Source organism: Camelus dromedarius, chromosome 12 (genome assembly GCF_036321535.1).
Source record: "Camelus dromedarius isolate mCamDro1 chromosome 12, mCamDro1.pat, whole genome shotgun sequence".
Lineage (NCBI taxonomy): Eukaryota > Metazoa > Chordata > Mammalia > Artiodactyla > Camelidae > Camelus > Camelus dromedarius.
In genome coordinates, this window is record NC_087447.1 from 12067958 (window position 1) to 12088225 (window position 20268).

General features: G+C 49.4%; 1 protein-coding gene across 1 annotated transcript; it reads left to right on the top strand.

Annotated features, from left to right (window-relative positions):
* The first annotated feature begins 727 nt into the window (after window positions 1–727).
* SLC43A3 (solute carrier family 43 member 3) lies at window positions 728–18787 on the top strand. Its single transcript, XM_064492323.1, has 12 exons — window positions 728–911; window positions 1284–1413; window positions 3596–3642; window positions 5950–6026; window positions 6228–6320; window positions 8680–8819; window positions 9932–10029; window positions 11236–11409; window positions 11634–11753; window positions 15780–15966; window positions 16604–16727; window positions 17833–18787. The coding sequence occupies exons 1-12, from the start codon at window positions 728–730 to the stop codon at window positions 17932–17934; spliced, it is 1476 nt and encodes a 491-aa protein (XP_064348393.1). The 3' UTR covers window positions 17935–18787.
* The last annotated feature ends 1481 nt before the right edge of the window (window positions 18788–20268 follow it).

Consider the following 20268-nt stretch of genomic DNA (forward strand, 5'->3'; position numbering starts at 1 on the left):
GAGGGCCGCGGACCACGTGCGGGAGGGGGAGCGGGGTGGGGTGGGGAGCGGCCTGTGGGCCCTTTCCGGGCAGGTGGTGACTGAGCAGGGGCGGCGGGGAGGTGGGTATGGGGCGTACTGGCCCAGGGTCCCGGAGGATCGCGAGGATCGTGTTGAGGTGGGGATTTGGGGGACATTAACTAGCCCTGCGATGTGACTGACTGGCCCACGTGACCTTGGGGAGTTTACAAAAATCCTCCCGCTTTTGTTTCAAGTTGTGAGTAAACTGAAGATAAGAAAGCACTCACTTTCCAGGTTATCTGGAGGCTTTGTGAGGATGTATGTGAAGTCCCCTACCCCCGTGCCTGGTTCAGATTTGCTGCTGTTATTGTTTTAGTGAACTGTCTCCAGAATTCCTGCCTCCCCACCAGTTGCCGGTTGTGGGATGGGGAGTTTTTTATGCCCATTTCTAACAACTGGCCTCTCTCCACCTCACAAAGGACGCTTTGTCCACCTCTACCTTTCCCACAGCCCCCTGTACCAAGCCTCTGCCTTGTTTTACAGGATCCAGAGAATCGCCCATTGATGGATTTCGCTCAAGCCTAACACAGCCAGACCCAGAGAGCTACCTGAACAGAAGAGGCTGCCAAAAGGAATTTTCCAAGTGCTCAAACGCCAGGTTTTGCAGCTCCTGTGGTCAGCTCAGGAGGCCACCGGTGGGATTTGAGGATCCGCTCCACCTCGGACCATGCAGGGCAAGAACCTGCTCCTTCGTGTGGCCACCCTGCTGACCGGGCTGCTGGAATGCCTCGGCTTTGCGGGCGTCCTCTTCGGCTGGGCATCCCTGGTGTTTGTCTTCAAGACAGAACATTACTTTGAGGAGCTGTGTGAATCGCAGGCCAATCTGACAGGCAATGTCACGGAGCAGGCTGGTAAGGGAGTGGGGCCTTCTCTAGGAAGTTGGGTCTGGTTGGCAGGTGGTGGGAAGGGGTAGGAAGGACTCCAGGCCCCTGCCCACCCTGCCAGCCTTTCTATGGTGAGAGGAAGGGAGTGGCAGCCTCCCCGCCTCACCCTTGGTCTAGGAGGTGCCTGGAGAGGGATGTACCAGCTCCCAAGGGGTAATTAAGGGCAGTCGTATTTTATCTCACCTAAGGGAGAACTTTCCACCAGGCAAGATGTCCAGGATGGAAGAGGCTGGCCTCGAGGGGAGCCAGGCTGGATGCTCCCCTGGAAGGAAGGTTAGGGCCAATGGGAGGTTGGCCTGTCCACCCTGCGCTCTTCAGATCTGCCTTTCTCTCCTTCAGACTGCAAGGCCCAGGACGAGCGGTTCTCCCTCATCTTCACCCTGGCATCCTTCATGAACAACTTCATGACATTTCCCACCGGCTACATCTTCGACCGTTTCAAGACCACTGTGGCCCGCCTCATAGCCATGTGAGTCCCGAAAGCCTGGCCTGAGCAGGGCTGGTCAGGACAGAGCTCCGGCAGCAGCTTTGCTTGGAGGGAGACTCAGGCCAGGCAACTGGGCAGCCCTGCCCCAGCATCTCTGTTAGAAACTGCCCAGGGTGTGGACTTTGTCTAGCCTGCCTGCTTCCCAAACCCTTGCTTCCCTTTCCTTGCCAGCTTCCTCTGTTCCACTTGGAGCTGTGGGCTGGATGACATGTTGAACTGAGCAGGAGTCCCGGTCTGCTTCCTGTGAGGGCTGGCCTGGGGCCAGGGTTATGAAACTAGCAAAATCTAGAATTGCCACTGTTCCTGGGACCCTTGTCCTCATCTCTCACCAAGACTCACACCCAAGTGACTCCGGCTGCATTGTCCTGCTTCCTACCACCCCCCGCCCCACTTCCCGTCCATCCGCAGAAGCTTAGTTGATAAGGTGTCCGGGGTATCAGGTCCTCTCCAATGAGTCAGGGAAGGTAGGGCACTTGCTCGGGCTCACACAGGGGTCCCTGCAGCTGGCCAGATTCGGCGATAAGCAGTAGTCTGCTGGGGGCTGATAGGCCAGAGCAAGGCACCTCCCGGGAAGGAGGCACGTGAGAGATGAGTTATCAGAGGGACTGGAGGGCGGCTGGGTCCGGAGATAGCCAGAGAGCAAAGACTGCTCTTTAGGCCTTCGGTACATAATGACTATCTCAGTCTCTCATGGACCTTGGTTTCCTGTCTCCTTCTCCTCCCTGTCCTTCGTCCTTTGCTGCTTCCCTTTACTCCAGCCTTTAGTGTGTCAAGAAAAACTCAGTCTTGGGGGCAGGTGGGTACAGCTCAGTGGTAAAGCGTGTGCTTAGCATGCACAGGGTCCTGGGTTCAATCTCCAGTACCTCTATTCAAAAAAAAAAAAAAAAGAAAAAAATCTTTTTAAAATGGAAAGAAAAACTCAGTCTTCCCTCCTGTGTTTCTCCTTTACTCACACGCAGAGCATTTCACTTCTGACACTTCTGGTTGCCAAATGTGTGGGAGTCTTTCCCACCCCAAGTGATAATTCTGCGACACCAGCCAGGTGTCTTACAGTTTAACTCAGTTTGACCCCCTCTACCTGGAGACAGCAGGTAGAGGCATCAGGTAGGGGCAAGCATCCGCTCCCACAGGTTAAGCGCTCAGTCCCACCAGACTGCCCCTCACTTCAGATGCCAACGGCAAGTGGTGAGGCCCCCGCTTACCCAGAACATCTCTCTGACTCGGCTACAGTTCCGAGATTCCTGTGACCTCCTCCCCCTTGGATTCAGTTATTTGCTAAAGGGCTCACAAAACTCAGGGAGACACTTATGTTCACCAGTTTATTAAAGACTGTGATAAAGGACACAGACGAGCAGCCAGGTGAGGAGTCCATGGGGCCAGGGCAGGGAGGGTCGTGAGCCCCAGACATTCTGTCCCCGTGGAGTCAGGGCGCAGCTCCCTCCTGGTACGTGGCTGTGTTTACCAACCTGGGAGCCCTCCAGACTCCATACTGTTGGGATTTTTATGGCGGCTTCCTCATGTAGCCATGATCAGCTGCTGACTCCATTTCCAGCTCCTCTCCCCTCTCTGGAGAAGTAGGGGTTGGAGGGGAAGATGGGGATGAAAATTCCAAGCGTCTAATTACGGCTCATCTTTCCGGTGAGCAGCCGCATCCAGAGTCTCCTCATTGGAACAAAAGATGCTCTTACTGCTCTTATTACATAGGAATTTACAAGGGTTTGAGGAGCCCCGTGTCAGGGACTGGGGACAAGGACTAAATATATATTTGTTATTATAAATCAGAATATCACACTTAAGCACTACTTTTATTACCCCATGGCTCACAAGACCTCCAGACTTCTAAGAGATCCCCATAATCTTGGGATCGTGGTCCTGAAATTATTAACATTCTAGAACTTGAAGCTTGGGTTCTAGATCAGTCCAATAATTTCTTTTTATAGAAAAGACTGCTGAGGCCCAGAGAAGAGCAGTGCCTTGCCTCAGGTCACACAGCGTCAAGGAATTAGACCTCAAGGTTATGATCTGTAGACCAGGCACTGACCCCTTTCTTCAAGGAATTGGCCAGTTGGGACTCTCAGGTTGGTGGGCCTTGGCTCCACGCACTCTGCCCCTTCAGGTTTCTCTCGTCTTGACAACGTTCTCCACTTCCCGTTCTGTGTTTCAGATTTCTCTACACCAGCGCCACGCTCACCATAGCCTTCACCTCCGCAGGTGAGTGCTGTCAGGATGGACACAAGCTCAGGGGTGCCTGGTGGATGGGGCAGGTGCAGAAGGTGATGGGCGGGACGCAGCAACCCCTACAATTATTCAGAATCCACAGACTTTGAGCTGGAAGGAATCCTTGAGAGTAACTGCTAGCCTGTGAAGACAGCTGAGTCCAGTGAGAAATGCAAAAAATAAGGACAAAGGAGGGATTGCTTCAGAGAGAGGAATTTATTCAAAAGGTTACACCCTTCCTCTTGTACATATTAAAATGTCCTCTCTCTTTTTTTTAAACAAAAAGGTAATGTGAAATGGCAGTTGTTTTTGAAAATATCCTGGCTTAGCAGGACAAAAAAAGTGATAACTCTATTGTAGTCAAAAGTTGTCAAATTTTACTGATCTATGGATGTACGCCACTCCAAAACCTGGCGGTTCCAAACTGGTTCTTCCCCACTTTCCCTCATTGCGTAGAGGAGGAAACCAGGGTCAGAGAGAGACCCCCCCTTCAAAGACTGGCCAAAGGCCACAGGGCAAATTAGTAGGAGGTGGGCCTGGGACCCCTGGCTGTGCTTTTTGCTGGCATCTCGGTTAAAGAGGCCAAGAGATGCCTTGCAGTGTTCCTCCCCAGTGTCAGATCATGCGGCTCAATGTTGGGGTTAGGAAATAAAAGTCCAGAACACTCCTGTGTGTAGTCCTGTGCTGAAGCTGGTTCTGCATTTGTGCTCAGTGAACACAGGCTGACTGAGGGTCTGCGTCCGAGCAGATCTCGTTGGGGAGCCTACACCTCAAGTCAGTTATTTAAAACCACTCTCCCCATGACACCAGCCTCTTACCTAAAAGCCCAAACATGATTTTCAAGTGGCTGAATGTGGAGGTGGTGGCTGGGCGTGTTTGACTCGTGTTTGTGAATCATTGGAGCAACAATTTTCCCTCCCCTCAGAACAGAGGGCTTTTTGGCTTTGGAAAAAGATGTTGAGACCACAGAGATCCTCCTGTGAAAGGAATCTCAACAATCCTTTCGTGGGTTCGGAGAGAGGTACCTGTCATAGAGACAGAAATTGAATGGTAGAGAGAGTGAATACTACAGTGAGCAAGTTTACAGTGCTTCTCAGGGCTTGGATCAGCCATTCCTAGAACATGAGTTACTTTGGAGACTCTTATTAGGAAGCTCACACGCGCTGCATGAACAGACGCTGAATCACCTGGTGGGAAAGGTACTCCCTTTTTATTTCTCTTCCAGTCCTCAGACTCCACGCATGAACGCCTTGACGTGGGGCTGGTATGATTTGACACAATGGCAAGAGCGGGTTTCAGGCTTTGGATACGCTGAGGGCAACTGCGTGCAGTTACCATTTAATAACACCTTTGTCTTTTCATTGTGTTTATTTTTACAGTTACTTCCTATTCACAGCAAGCAACACAAGTGGCTTTTCATTTATACTAGTGATATGAAGTTTCCTTTAAAAATAATAGATTGCAATGGGATAAAAGTGAGTTAAAGAAAGCCATTTTGGCAAATATAGTAGGACAGGCATGGGGTTATGGCTCAAATCACAAAGGTGGGCAGAAGGCTGTGGTTTGGAAAAGACTCGTTTACGAAGGGCTTCCCGCCCTGGACACTTAAGTTGTTTTTAGTTGTTCAGCTCTTACTCAACACTTTCTAGACCTGTTGGAGTGATTTTTTTTTTTTTTTTTTTTTTTTTTGCATGTTGGTCTCTTCAAGGGCAGGAAGCATTCTTTATCCATCCTGCAGTTCCAACGCCAAGCATGATGCCTGGCAGAAAGGAAAATGCTCAAACTTGAATTTGTTCATTCAAGGAGAGACAGTCCACGGCCGTTTTCTCACTCAGATCTCACAGCACCCCATGAGGCAGGAAGAGCGGGGACTGTTCCCATTTATCAGATGAGATGACTGAGTCACAGATTCGGAATCCAGCCCAATGCAATGAATTAGGCTGAATCCAGGCTTCTCTCCCCCACAGTGTCAGGGATGAATAGAGGACTGCTGGTGGTCTAGTGAGTGAAGAGGGCAGTGGCATCACGTAGAGTCCTGCCTCTCTAGACATCCAGCCTGCCACAGACCAGGGATCATCTTTGATGGAGGAGAAGGTGGCTCTGGAGACCTCTGTAGGTTCCCTCTGCAGCGATGTGTGGGAGCCTTGACAAGTATCTTAAGATGAAGGATGCTGGAAGGCTGCCTGGAATTGGGGCCCTGATCCCAGGATTGTCGGGAATTCAGAGTAGCTGGGGGCCTGAGTTCGGGGCTCCATGTGTGGGTGGCCCTGTGACACCACCCCACCTCTTTGATTGTTCCAGACTCAGCCCCGCTGCTCTTCCTGGCCATGCCTATGCTCACTGTGGGAGGAATCCTGTTTCTGATCACCAACCTACAGGTGCGAGCCTGCCCTAATCATAGGCACCCAGCAGGAGGTTGGGGTCGGGGGAGGGAGGGAGAAGCACTTTTCTGCCCTGGCTGCCTCTGATGGGGAGGGTGGTAGCCCCTGGGGTGGAGGATGGGTCTGGCGTGTGCTGGGTGCGCAGGAAATATTCATTTCATGAATAAATAAGTGATTCAGGCTGGTCGTGTTCTCCAGATCGGGAACCTATTTGGCAAACACCGTTCCACCATCATCACCCTCTACAATGGAGCCTTCGACTCTTCCTCGTCCGTCTTTCTTATCATTAAGGTAAAAAATAGCCATTGCCAACATGTATTGAACACTTATATGTGTATTTCAGACACTTGTGAACTTTGCACGATTTCTCTCTACCAGCCCTCCTGCAGCTAGTAAACGTGACACTTCAATTTGAACGCAGGCCTATCTGGTCCTAGAGCTTGAACTTGTAGTAATGATAAAGCTCCTTCTTTCCACTTGACTTGGATCTTTGGGCAGAGGCCAAGGGAAGGCATGATTATGCTGTACTTGGGCCGGAGGGTGGAGGCTGGAAGCCTTTGGAATGAGATGTTTGCGTCTGTGAGCTTCTGGTTTGGACAAGGAGGTGACAGGTGGCTGGTGGGGACAGTAGGGGCAGACACAGAGGCCTCTCCAGCTCTCCAAAAGGCTGATGTTGGGATTGGGGCATCAGCTGTTGGCAGTGCTATTCGTGGTCCACCCAACAGCCATTCCACCTTCGTAGCTAACAGTTTTATCTGGGCAGTGATGTGCTCTGCCCAGGGGGTGAATCCTGATTGTTGGGTAGAGGTGGCCATATTATGCAGTCCATGTTAATGAGATGAAGTGATGTATACTAGAAGACTTTACAGGACATTTCCTCTCCCTGATGGAAGGTAAGATCAGAGCAAAAAGAAAGCTTTCTTTCTTGGCTCCCCTTCGCACCCTTCCTCTTTTTTTTTTTTTTAGACTTTTTTATTGGGTTATAGTCATTTTATGCACCCTTCCTCTTTGAATGTTGTGGTGAGAGGATGTGATACTGGAGTTGTGGCAGCCATACTGTGATTATGAGGCAACAAGTTGGAGGTCAAAAGTCAGCACACAAAGGATGACTGAGCAAAAGGAATGGAGGATTGTGGGTCCTTGACGCCCCAAGCTGCCCAGACTGGGACTTCCCTCTGGACTTGGTGTTAGGCTAGAAGCAGCTGACACAGCCTGTGGGCCTAGGGGAAGAGAAGAGGATCTCGGGGAATCACTACCCAGACATGAGACTTGCTAGGTTCTGTGAGCACCTTGGCTTGGAGGGTCACCCAGAGACCCTCCAAGACCCTCCAAGACCCTGGGGCACTTTCTCAAGCCTTTGTGCCCCAACACCAGAGCCACTTTCCAGGTTCTCCCTCCTTCTCCTGGATGCACCTTCCTTTATCTCTTCCCTCCTTAGAGTTGAAAGGAGAGCGAGAGAGTGCCAGAGCAAGAGCCAGAGTTCTTAGTTTAATCTGACCTTGCTGCTGCACACTCTGACCTTGAGCAGTTCATTGTGCATCTCTGGGCGTTGCTTTGACCCTCTGTAAAGTGAGGAGGTTGGGCTAGAGCAATGGTTTGCAAACTCGGTACTGAGGAACACTGAGGGGTTCTCTTTGACATTATGTCACCAGGGAGGATGAGGGGGAGGGTAACTGGGCCACTCCCCCAGATGTGGTTTTTTAGGGGGGGGTTAATTAAGTTTATTTTATTTTATTATTATTATTTTAATGGAGGTACTGGGGATTGAACCCAGGACCTTGTGCATGCTAAGCTAAGCACGTGCTCTACCGCTGAGCTATGCCCCCACCCTAGCTGGCCCTGGATGTGTTTCATGAGTTGAATTTCCGTGTAAAATTTTGTTTGAGCAAGAGGACTTTGCTGCTATTGGCGGGGGCGGGGAGCACTGTGCTTGCAGATCTCTGAGAAGCCACACAGGGAGGCTCTACAAGGCTGAGGGTGACGTGCTGCTGCTTGAGCCTTGGGGTGAGGGTGAGGCTGCGTGTCCCTAGTCAGCCTCCAGGGTAAAGGGCAAGAGCCTGTCTCAAGACTCGTTCTTAGAAACTGAGGTTCTAGCCTCTGATTCTCACACTGATTTTTTGTGTGGTAAAACATGCCTAACAAAGTTTGCCGTCTTAACCATTTTTAAGTATCTAGCTCGATGGCATTACAGTCATTCATACTGTTGTGCAGCCCTCAGCCCCATCCATCTCCAGAGCTCTTCTCAACCCTATAAAACTGAAACGCTGCACCCGTTAAACAGTAACGCCGCATTCCCCCTGCCCCCGCCGCCCCCCACCCCCCAGCCCCTGGCAGCCACCGTTCCGCTTTCTGCTTTTGTGAAGTTGACTATTGCAGGTTCCTCATGTAAGTGGACTCAGAGTATTTATCCTTCTGTGGCTGGGTTATTTCCCTTAGCGTCCTTTACTCAAGGTCCACTGATGCTGTAGCGGTTGTTAGGTTTTTAAGACTCCCTTTTTAAGTCTGAGTGATGTTCCCTTGTATGTCTGCCACGTTTCGTTTCTCCGTTCATCCGTGGTGGACGCTTGGTTGCGTCCACCTTATAGATGTCATGAATGATGCTGCCGTGACCATAGGTGTCACCCTGACTTTTCCCCTTCTTTCTCTGCAGCTCCTTTATGAACAAGGCATCAGCCTCAAGGCCTCCTTCATCTTCATCTCTGTCTGCAGTGCCTGGCATGTTGGGCGTACTTTCCTCCTGATGCCCCAGGGGCACGTCCCCTACCCGCTGCCCCCCAACTACAGCTATGGGTAAGGACCACAAGCTGGTGATGGTGTGGCCAGAGCCCCTCATCTGACCTGGTGTCAGCAGCAGGGGGTGGGACAGATGTGGTTATCGAGGGCAGAGGAAAGCCGTCCCAGGAGGGGAGGACTAGATCAGGGGTGTATCAGTTTGCCATTGCTGTCTAACAAGCCACCCCAAAGCTCAGTGGCCTGAAACATCCAAGCATTTATTATTTTCACAAGTCTGTGGGTAGCTGGCTAATTCTACTGATTGGGGACATGCTTGGATGATCTTGACAGGGCTTCTCATGGCTCTGATCATCTGGTGGGCTCACTGAGAGCTGGCTGGCAGGATGGCCTCACTCACATGGGGTTTGTCCAGTGATCATCTGGAGTGGCAGGAACATCTGGGTCACATGGCTCTTATCCTCCAGCAGGCTAGCCTGGGCTTCTCCACATGGTGGTTTCAGGCTTCCAAGAGGCTGCAGAAATGCACAGGGTTTCTTCAGGTTTAGGGTTGGAATGGGCACAGCATCACTTCTGCTGGGTTCTCTCGGCCGAAGCAGACTAGGGAACTAGTCAGAGCTGCAAAGTTCCATCGCGAAGGGTGGAGACCAGAGGAGGTGGAGAAATGAGACCATTTTTGCAGTGAGTCATCACACGCAGTAGAGGGAGGGCATTTGTCGGCTGCTAATGATTTGCCAGCCCCATGTGTCCTCTGATTTCATGTCCCTGGAATCCTCAGATCAATATCCTTAGCTCCATTTTCCAAGTGAGAAAACTGAGGCTCAGAAGAATCAAGTCTGAGCTGCGTTGCCCCAGCCAGGGAGGGGCAGGGCTGGGATTTGATCCCGAGTCTGCCCTGCTTTTCCCTTGAGTGGTTCCCAAACTCTGCTGTGTTTTAGAATGGCTAGGATTATGTGGAGATCTTTAAAAAAAAAAAAAAAATGGAACCTGGCTTCCATGTCCGGACATTCTGACTTAACTGGTCTGGGCTGCGATTTGGGCATTGGGATTGTGAAAAGGTGACTCCAATGTCCCGTGACACGTGGGATTCCCTGTGCGCTTTCCCCTGAGCCTGAATCTCAGTCTCTGCTCATAGACCTTGGGTTGGGCTGGCGGGGCTTCTGCTTCCACAGCCTGTGCTCTGAGGATGGCCCCAGAGAGGCAGAGGAGAGTAACACTGAGTCCCGAAGGCTGGAGCTGAAGTCGAAAGAGTTCGTTTCACCAAAGGAAGGTAAGCCCTGGTGGTTAACCCCTTGCCCCTTCCTGACCTGGCCTTTCCCCACAGCTGACCGGGTTCCTCACCTCCAGAGCTTTTCCGGGGACTCAGAATCAGGAAACATCCGTAGAGAAAGGACCTGTAGGGTCTTCTCAACCTTCTCAGTTTATCAGGGATCCAGAGAGGGACCAAATTGTTGTCTCATCTCTTTCTGTCCCCATTCTCTCTCTCTCTTATCTCATCATCCCCTCCCCGCCCTGACATCAGTCTGCCGTCATTTGTCTCCCGTCCCCCCACTTCTCAGTCCTAACTCTGCCTTACTTGTTCCCTTGTCTGCAGGTCCCCTGCGTCTGCTCTCTCTCACTGTCCCGTCTCCGTCGCTGCCTACTTTCTCTCCTCTCTCTGTTTTGGGTCTTTGGTGACAAACATCACAAACTGCTGCTGGATCAGGTAGTGACAAGAACAGGATTCTGGGAAGCTCACAAGAATCAAGGGAAAGATGAACTTGCCAGGCTCCAGGAAGAGTAGGGCCAGGATACCTCTGGGCATCCCATCTAAAATCACAGCCAGTCTGCCTCTAAGAGGACGGTCAAACTGGTCAACCTTGAGTGAGGCGCAGGACACTTAACTCCCAGTCCCGTCTGGACCCTGAAGAATAGGGCAGGGAAGATTTCCAGAACAGACTCAGGATCCTGGTCCCGAAAGAAAAGAAAGGGATGTGGATGGAGCAGCTGAAAGAATAGCGGCCCCTTCACCAGCCTTCATCTCATCTCTAACTTTCTTCTTTCTCCTTGTCTTTCTTTTCACCGTCCTTCCTGAGGAAGATCTAAAAAGTGCTAGGTGCAAGAAACTTGTCATTGAATCCAAGCTGTGAAAGATCAGATTTCAGGGGACAGAGAACACGGGGAGGGGCATGCAAGGTGGAAGGGCCTGGATGACGGAGGCAGAGGTGGGATGTGCCGGTTAGAGAGCATGCAGGTGAGCTTGGACTTCAGGCTGTCGTATTATGACCCCTACAGGCTTGCATGTCTCCTCACGTCCCCCCACGTCCCCCCAGCTTTTAAAAAAAAAGTTTCATTTATTTATTTATAAAATAGAGGTACTGGGGATTGAACCCAGGACCCCGTGCATGCTAAGCATGTGCTCAACCATTGAGCTGTACCCTTCTCCCTGCCCACAGCTTTAATGTAGTTCATGCTCACATCCTCCTCTCCCCATCAGAGATCCCAGGACCAGGGAAGCAGCGGGAACCCCACTCTTTCTGGAGCTACGTTTTCTCTCAGCGCTTTGCCTGGCACCTGATGTGGCTGTCCGTGATACAGCTGTGGCACTACCTCTTCATCGGCACCCTCAACTCTCTGCTGACCAACTTGGCCAGTGGGGACAGGGTACTCGGTATGTGGTGGGGCTGGGAGGCAGCCCGTCTTTGCACCACAGCTGGGGACTTGGGACCTCCTGTGGCCGGGTACTAAGCCTGGGAGGGCTGTGTGCTCCAGAGGAAGGTCTGAGCAGGGCGATGGGGAGGAGGGTCAGGCAGGGCAGGGGCGGAATGGGAGAGTCCTCTCCTGTAAGGCAGCCCTGGACCACTCTTACCACCCCATCCCTCTCTTCCTCTGCAGTCAGCACCTACACGAATGCCTTTGCCATCACTCAGTTCTTTGGAGTGCTGTGTGCCCCCTGGAATGGTCTGCTCATGGACCGGCTAAAACAGAAGTACCAGGAGGAAGCAAGAATGACTGGTGAGACCTGGGCTCCAGAGGGTCAGGGAACCAAGAAGGGAGAGAGCTTTGTTTGCCTCCATGTCCATCTTCTCTTTTCTTCTTAATCCTTTTCTCCTTGCATTTGTCCATCCATTCATCCATCCATCATCCATTCATTCATCCATCCATCCATCCATCCAACCACTAGTCACTGAATGCCAATTATGTGCCAACCATAGTTCCAGATTCAATAATGGACAAGACAGGTATGTCTTCGTTCTCAAGCTGTTGTCGGTCTAGAGAGTGGAGCAGCACAAGTAGTCAGGCATTACAATCCAAGAAGTCAACCCGCAGGGAGCTGTGGAAGCACAGAGAAGGGCATATAACCTGTTCTGGGTGAGGATGGAGTAGGTGTCAGGGAAGGCTGCCTGGAGGAAGTGGCATCTCAGCTGAGACCTGAAGGATGAGTAAGAAGTGAGCAGATGAAAAGGGGGGCCCTGGGAGAATGGCCTAGGTAGGAATACAGTAGAGTCAAGGTGGGGAAGGGGAGGGTGAAACACGAAGGAATCTGAGGAATCCCAGAAAGGGATTCGGGCTGGCCAGGGCACAGAGGCATGGTAGGGAGGGGTCTGGAGAGACAGACTTAAGACGGGGCAGGCAGTGCCCCGCCAAGGAGGTAGACATGGTCCCTGGACAAGAATGGAGGAACAGGGGTGCGGAGGTATTTGAACCTGCAAGGCTTGGGGTGGGGAGGGGTAAAAGAGAGTATGTTTCTCCTGACCCCCATCATTTCATCTCTACCCCTCCCCACTCCCCTGAGCTGCTTTTCCTACCCCTGCTGGAGTATTTTGAAACAAATCCCTGACATCAGATCATTTCATCTGTAAATACGTCAGTTTGTAGCTCCAACAAATAAGACCTCTTTTATATAAACATCACCATAATATCATTATCACACCTAAAACAAGCGCAATAATTTCTTACTGTCATCTGATAACGTAGTCCTGATCAAATTCCCCTAAATGTCTCAACTATGCCTTTTTATGGTTGGTTTGTTCAAATTGGGATCCATACAGGGTCCAACTGATGTGCCTTTTATATCTTTTTAAGTTGTTTATTTGTGGAAGAAACTGGGTTATTTGTCCTGTCAGATTTCCCACATTTTGGATTTGGCGTCCTTTTCACGTCCTTATTTAAAAATGTCTCTTTGATGGGGTCTTTTCAGGAAACACGCAGATTGGGAGTCTCCGGGAGACTCTAATATGTTTTGGCAGGAATGATTCAGATGTGGAGCTGTGGGCTTCCTGCGAGCTCTCATCAGCAGGCCCCGGTATTGGTTGTCCTGTTCCTATCATGTTAAGATTGATCAGTGGGCTCAGATGTCCGTCTGATCTGCCCACACATCAATGGCATGGCTAATGATTTTAACAGCTATCGATAATCAGTGCCTAGACCCATTATTTTATTAGGGTTGCAGAACAGCGATTTTCTATTTCTGTCTTTCCTTTTTCTTCCCATGGCTAGAATTCCTCTAGAAAGAAAAACTTGCCTTTATTAACTATTTTGTTTACCCTGAAATAAGTGCATGGTTTATCCTGTTTACTAGTTTTGGAAAAATGACTTGGTGCCTTAGCAACTTCCAGGGGTAACTGCTCATAGTACCTCTTTTATTTGTTTATTTTTTGAAGATTATCAAATTATTTGTATTTTTATTTATTTATTTTTACTGAAGTACAGTCAATTACAATGTGTCAATCTCTGGTGTACAGCACAATGTCCCAATCTCTGGTGTACAGCACAATGTCCCAGTCATGCATATACATACATATATTCATTTTCATATTTTTTTCCATTAAAGGTTATTACAAGCTATTGAACATAGTTCCCTGTGCTATACAAAAAACTTTAAAAAAAATCTATTTTTATATATAGTGGCCAACATTTGTAAATCTCAAACTCCCAAATTTATCCCCTCCCCACCCCTTTTTCCCTGGTAAAGTTTCTCTTTTAAAAATCTCATTTTAAACATATTGGATATATTTCAATCTATTTTTTTTAAGGTTTTTTTTTTTGGGAGGGTGGAGAGGTAATTAGATTTAATTACTTATTGTAATGCAGGTACTGGGGATTGAACCCAGGGCCTCATTCGTGCTAAGCATGTGCTCTGTCTCTTGGGCTATACCCTCCCGCTCCGTCTATTTCTGTCATGATTCTTCTTGATGCTTGGACCACTGGGAACTTTACCAACTCAGTATCTGTGTCCTTTACAAATAATCCCGTTAGTTTTAGAGAGTGTCTTTATTTTCTAGCACAATGAGATGTTCGGGTCCATTTCACTGGGGTTGCCTGGCTCAGACCTGAAACCAGCCATTTCTCCCAATCGTCCTGGGCCCCTTAAAATGAGAAATAGTTTTTAAAGACTGCAATCTGGTTGCTAGGGTTTCTAATTCTCCTGGGTTGTCATTGCTTTGAGGCCTTAGGTAGAGGTAAGGTATACATAATGTTTTGGATGAAAAGCTACATCATGAATAACTAATACTGATATTTTAATTCAAATTTTACTTCCTTGATCTTTACATTTGTGTCTCTTTTCCTCTGAAAATCATAGTCCCCAAAATACTATATATATATATAGTATATATATATACTGTGTTAACTTATATACTATATATGTGCATATACTACATACATGTATATAGCATTTTTTAAATACATTTTATGCATAATTACTGTTTTAGCAACATCAGTCCTGTTAGTAACAGGATGATTGCTGCTTGCTGTTACTCCCTCCCTCCTTTCTTTCCTTCCTTTCATTCTCATTCTCTAAGAGCTGGCTGTCAAATTACTATATTTTAAGAGCCATCAACCTGATATAAAGTTATGTTCATTGGTTTCATCTTGTTTGATTTTTTTTTTTTTGGAATTGCTTGCTTGTTTTCTTCCTATTATTTAAATTCAGCTTTATTTTAAAACCATTTACGTATCAAACATGTACATTTTTCCCAAGCCAAAACTGTAAAATGAGATAGAGTCAAAGAAATGTAGTTTCCTTCTCTGTTCCCTGTCCTCCGTGCCTTCCCTCTTTCTCTAGGTCGTTTTAAAATTTTTTATTGTTTTTAATTTGTAAATGTTTAAAATTGAAGTATAGTTGATGTTCAATGTTACGTTAGTTGCTGGTGTACAGCACAGTGATTCAGTCATACGCATACATATATACGTATTATTTTTCTTTTTAAAAAACTTTGTATTGAAGTGTAGTTGATTTACAATGTTAGCTTCAGGTATACAGCAAAGTGATTCAGTTATACATACACATACATATATTTTTAATTTTCAGATTCTTTGCCATTATGTTATTACAAGAAATTGAATATAGTTCCCTGTGCTACACTGTAGGACCTTGTTTATCTATTTTACATATTGGAGTTTGTAGCTGTGAATTCCAAACTCCTCCACTTATCCCTCCCCACCACTGACCCTTTCCCCTCTGGTAGCCATAAGTTTGTTTTCTGTGTCTGTGAGTCTTTTTCTATTTTGTAAATAGGTTCATTTGTATGTGGTTATTTTTATTTTTTCCTTAAAGACAGACTCACTCTGTCTCTCATTCCTCTTTCTTAGATACAAGGCAGTGCACACTCTGTCCTGCAGTTTTCTTTCTGTGTAACTCTCTGTCCTGAGTTTGCCCTGCAGCCGAACCCACTCCTCATGCCTTTAGCCACTGCCTGGTTCTCTGATCCGTGGTTGCAGCATACTTGACGCCTCGTTCCCCTGCTGGTGGTGACTTGGATTGTTTCCCATCTTTTCCTCTTACCCATGGTGCTGCCCGGAATATCTGGCTTTGGGTCGAGGGGGGCTCCCTGTCCTGAGACCATTGTGATTATCTGTGAGCAGGTGTCGTGATGGTGGCCTGAGATTAGGCTGGAGAGGAGTGGATACGTTTCAACAATATTTAGTAGGTGAAGTATCTGTGTTTGTTGGTGGACTGGAGGTGGGCAAGTGCCATGAGAGGGCTCAGGATGACCTCCCCGCAGGCCTAAAGGCAGCCTCTCCTCTCCCTTTGGACAGGTTCCTCGGCCTCGGCGGCAGCCCTGCGCTCGGCAGTGCCTTCGCTGGCCCTGACATCTCTGCTGTGCCTGGGCTTCGCCATCTGTGCCTCAGTCCCCGTCCTCCCCCTCCAGTACGCCACCTTCGCCCTGCAAGTGATCAGCCGCTCCTTCCTCTACGGGGGCAACGCTGCCTTCCTCACCCTCGCGTAAGTGGGCGTGGTGTGCCTTAGGTGATTGGGGCACCCTTGGGACAAAAGGAGGTGTGCTGGAGGCCAAGAAGTCAGAGTGATGGGGACCAGAGGTGGCACACGGGGTCTGGGAGCCCGTGTAGAGGAGGCGGAGGCGAGTCGGAGGGATAGAGAGAGCCTTCAGGTCCCTGAGCTCCCCTGTCTGCTCCCCTCTGCCCCTGTTATCTACCCAGTGAACTCCTATTCACCCTGCGACGTCCATTTCCGTTTCAGCTCTCCCGGGGACGAGTAGAAAGAAAGCATCTTTCTTTCTTTGTGCCCTTGGCACTCTGTTCTTTCTCCCTCTGACAGTGCACGCATCATCTGGTGTGTCACGATCTGTTCATGTGTCTTTTCCTTGAGACCTTCTGGGGCACAGCCTGTGTCTGGGCCCATGCTGTCTTCCCAGGATTGAGCACAGTGCTCTGTGTGCTCTGTGGTTTGAGAGTCTAAGCAGAGGTGAAGGGGGAGGGCTGTGTGCATATGGGTGGGGGAAGGTGGGTTTAGACCAGGGGACTCGGGAGCAAGGGGCTGACCCACGCCCACCAAAGCCAAGCCCCTACATGGAGGGAGGGTCCCCAGAGCTCACTGGAGCCTAGTTTGCCTCTCTCCCCAGGTTCCCTTCGGAGCATTTTGGGAAGCTTTTTGGGCTAGTGATGGCCTTGTCGGCCATCGTGTCTCTGCTCCAGTTCCCCATCTTCACCCTCATCAAAGGTCCCCTCCAGAATGACCCGTTCTACGTGAGTACTGTTGGGGGTGGGGTGGGGAGTGACCCTGGCCTAGACCAGCAAGGATGTCCAGATTGGGGAAACTCTGTCGGTCCCAGTAGAGGCTCCCCCAAATCTGGCTGGGGTGGCCTGGGGGTGGTCCCTGTAGGAACATTTTTGCACATGGGCACATCCTTGGTTTTGCTTTTCAAACCGGGGCCAGTGGGAGATGCTGCCTTGTGCTGGAGTTTCCTGAATCCAAAGGGTGAACCTGGCACAGCATCCCAGAGAGTCCATGTATTTCAGAGATTTGAGAAGATATTTTTTCTGTGTGTGGAAACAAGTAGACATATTCTGGGGGAGAATGCAAAATTCCCACACCATTTCAAATGAAAAACTTGAAAGATATTTCCTTCTTGTGAGCAGGGCCGACCTTGGCCTTGGTCTTAGGGCTATGTTAGCATTCATTGGTCTCCACGGTTGGTCCAGGGGTGGGGAGATCTGTACCCTCAGCCCTGTATCCCCACACGAGGAGGGATGCTCGCAGGTCCAGCCCAGGGAGGTGGGCTCGGCTTGTCAGCTGTTTGCAGATTGAAGAGACTGAGGCACAAAGATTTGGGTTACATGACTTCGGAAGTCAGAAGCCCACAGTGAAGGAGCAGAAGTCTTTTGACTTTGCATTCAGTGTTCTGACCACCACACAGTCCTATTGGCCTCATTTTAAAAAGATCAGCAAAGTGTAGGACAGGAGTTTAAATCAGTCATTGGGAAAAAAAATAAATAAATAAAAGGACTGGACTTAAAAATCGAGAATTACTTGATTGTGATATCAGATGATCCTGACTTAAGATTCACAAGATATATGCTCTAGCTGATACCTCCACCAACTTCCCATGTGACCTGAGAAGGTCACTGAATGCTTTCTATGCCTCTATTTCTCCATCTGTGAAATGGGCATATATTTCCTCGGACCCTGCTCCACAGGGCAGATAAAAAATAATCGCAAGTCCCTCCCAGAGGGCCCCTTTGGGTCTGAGTGAAAGTAAAAGATAAACCAAGCAGAATCCTGGTCCCTCCATTGGTGGTGTGTGCTTCTAGGTGAACTTGGACTTCGCCCCATGCCTTCCTCTCCCTCCAGGTGAATGTGTTGCTGGTGCTTGTCACTCTTCTGACGTTCGTCCACCCCTTCCTGGTGTACCGGGAGTGCAGGCGGAAGGAAAGCTCCCCCGAGGTCGCCTAGTTCAGAAGCCCCCACTTTTCAGCCCCGAGGATGTGTCATGTTTCTCCACCTTTGAGGACCCGAAGCCCAGAAAGACTTTGTCCACCCAGGCTACTTGTGTTAAGTAGCCATTCTTTTTTTTAAAAGCAAAAAAAAAAAGGACATATTTAACTGTTCGCCAAGACTCCTTATCAGCAAGTCAAGAAGCGAAGGCACGAGGAAGTTCTCAGTATCAGAGTAGGAAGCATGTGGCCTGGGCAGTTGCAGGGTGATGTGTTGAGGGGGAGGCCTGTCACCTACTTCTCCAGGCCTCCTTGTCCCTGAAGCCCGTGTGTGCGTGGGCCCTGTGCTGCTGGATAAATCTCCAGAGGAAGAGAGATGTCACGGCCTCAGCCTTACCACCCAGCCTTCAGAAGTGGTACCCGGTGCTCCCTCAGAGGCTCCGCTGTGGTTGGAGGATGGCCGTGCTCCTGGGGAGGAGGGGCAGGCAGGATGGGGCTGGGGGCCTGGGCCTGAGTCCCAGCTCTGCCACTGATGCTGGGTGACCTTGCGCTGACCCTTCTTGCTGAGCGTCAGCTTTGCCGTCTGTGAAAGGGGAGGGCTTTGGAGTTGGAGGCTCTTTCTGCAGTTCCTGTTCTAGAAGGTTTTAAGAACAGTGACAAAGAGTCTGGCCACCCGAGGGCCTTGGGAACCAGCTGGCCTGCTTGCCCAAAGGATTTCTGATGAAGCCTTTAGGGGTGTTTCCCTCCTCAAGGAGAGGGAATGACTTTATTTACTTGGGTGTTATACAAAAATGTCCTCTGGGGAATAATTGTATAATATATTGATCATATATTAAATAATTTTATTAAAAAGATAAAGCCTTTCTGCGTAAGGCAACTGCTGCTCTGCCTCTCCATGCTTCAAGGCTGTTGTGTGCCTGCCTGTGTGTTCGTGCTCCTGTCCCAGCCAGGGGGAGTGGACGCAGGGTGGGGGTGGAGGAATCTGGCTGCAGCATCCTGGGGGGTGGGGTGGGAGCCCCAAGACTGGGATCCTGCCACCTGGTCCTGGGATGTGGGCTGTAGAACCCCCAGGAGCCCCTCCCTTTCCCTCCTCTCCCTCTTTCCCTCTGCCCCACCCCCACGGCAATACTCTGCCCCCTCCACTGGAGGCACTGGATGGAATCAGAAGATCTGCTGTGGGTCTCAGTTCTGCCTTTCAGCAGCCGGGCAAGTCCCTTCATCATTCTGAATCATACCTTCCTCACCTGCAAAGTGCAGTGGATCATTTCCACCTGTGAGGGCGATTGTGAGCTTTTGAAACAATTTCTACTGCCTGGCGATTGGTGGGAGCACTTGAGCTGGTGGGAGCACTTGAGTGTGTGATCCTTTGTTTACTCGTGACCAGAAAGGAGCCAGGTAGTGGGGCGGGAGCTGGAAGGACAGAAGGTGAGAGATCAGGTGGCCAAGATGGGAGAATCTCGAACATACCAGGGGTTTTATTCCTCTTGCCAAGGAGAGGGCTGAGGGGGAGGGGCTGGAGGGCAGATTTCATTCAGTCAGTCATGGAATAAATGTTTACTGAGCTGCTGTTGTGCGTCAGGCACTGTTTCAGATGCTGGGAATTCGGAGATGCACCAGGGTCTGAAGCCAGCTCTTCTGTGACCTGCTGAGGGTCATTTCCGGGGCCCTAGACCTGGGTCTGAAGATGACACTGGAGTGCTAATGGATGGCTCTCCTCTGGTTATCTTTTTTTTCTTTTTTTTAGTGGAGGTCCTGGGGATTGAATCTAGGCCCTTGTGCATGCTAACCATGCCCTCTGCCACTAAGCTGTACCCTCCCTCCTCATCTGGTTATCTTGCTCAAAAACTTACTTTTTAAAAAATTTATTTATTTAATTTTAAAACTTTTTTCTTTTTTAAAAGTAATCTTTTTTATTTTTGTTTTATTTGGGGGTGGTGGTAGTGAGATTGATTTATTTACGTATTTTAGTGGAGGTATTGGGGATTGAACATGAATGCTAAACATGCGCTCTTCCACTGAGTTGTAACCGCCAAGTAGTTTCTTTTTAGGATGATACAGATTTCCTTAACCTGATAATGGTGATGGTTGTACAACTCTGAATGCTGGAAACCGTTGAGTCTTACACTTCAAATGGGTGAGTAGTGTGGTAGGTGAATTATATCCCAACAAGAGTGTTATTTAAAAAAAAAAAAGTGCCTGGATCCCTCAGGAAGCGCAGGGAAGACATATCCAGAGAGATTCAGGGATGGTTTCTGGGGAACATGTGGGAGAGAGAGAAGCAGCTGAATGCTCAGCCCTCATATTTCTGTCCCGAGAGCCTCCCTCTTGTAACTTCTTCCTCAAATGGGATCAA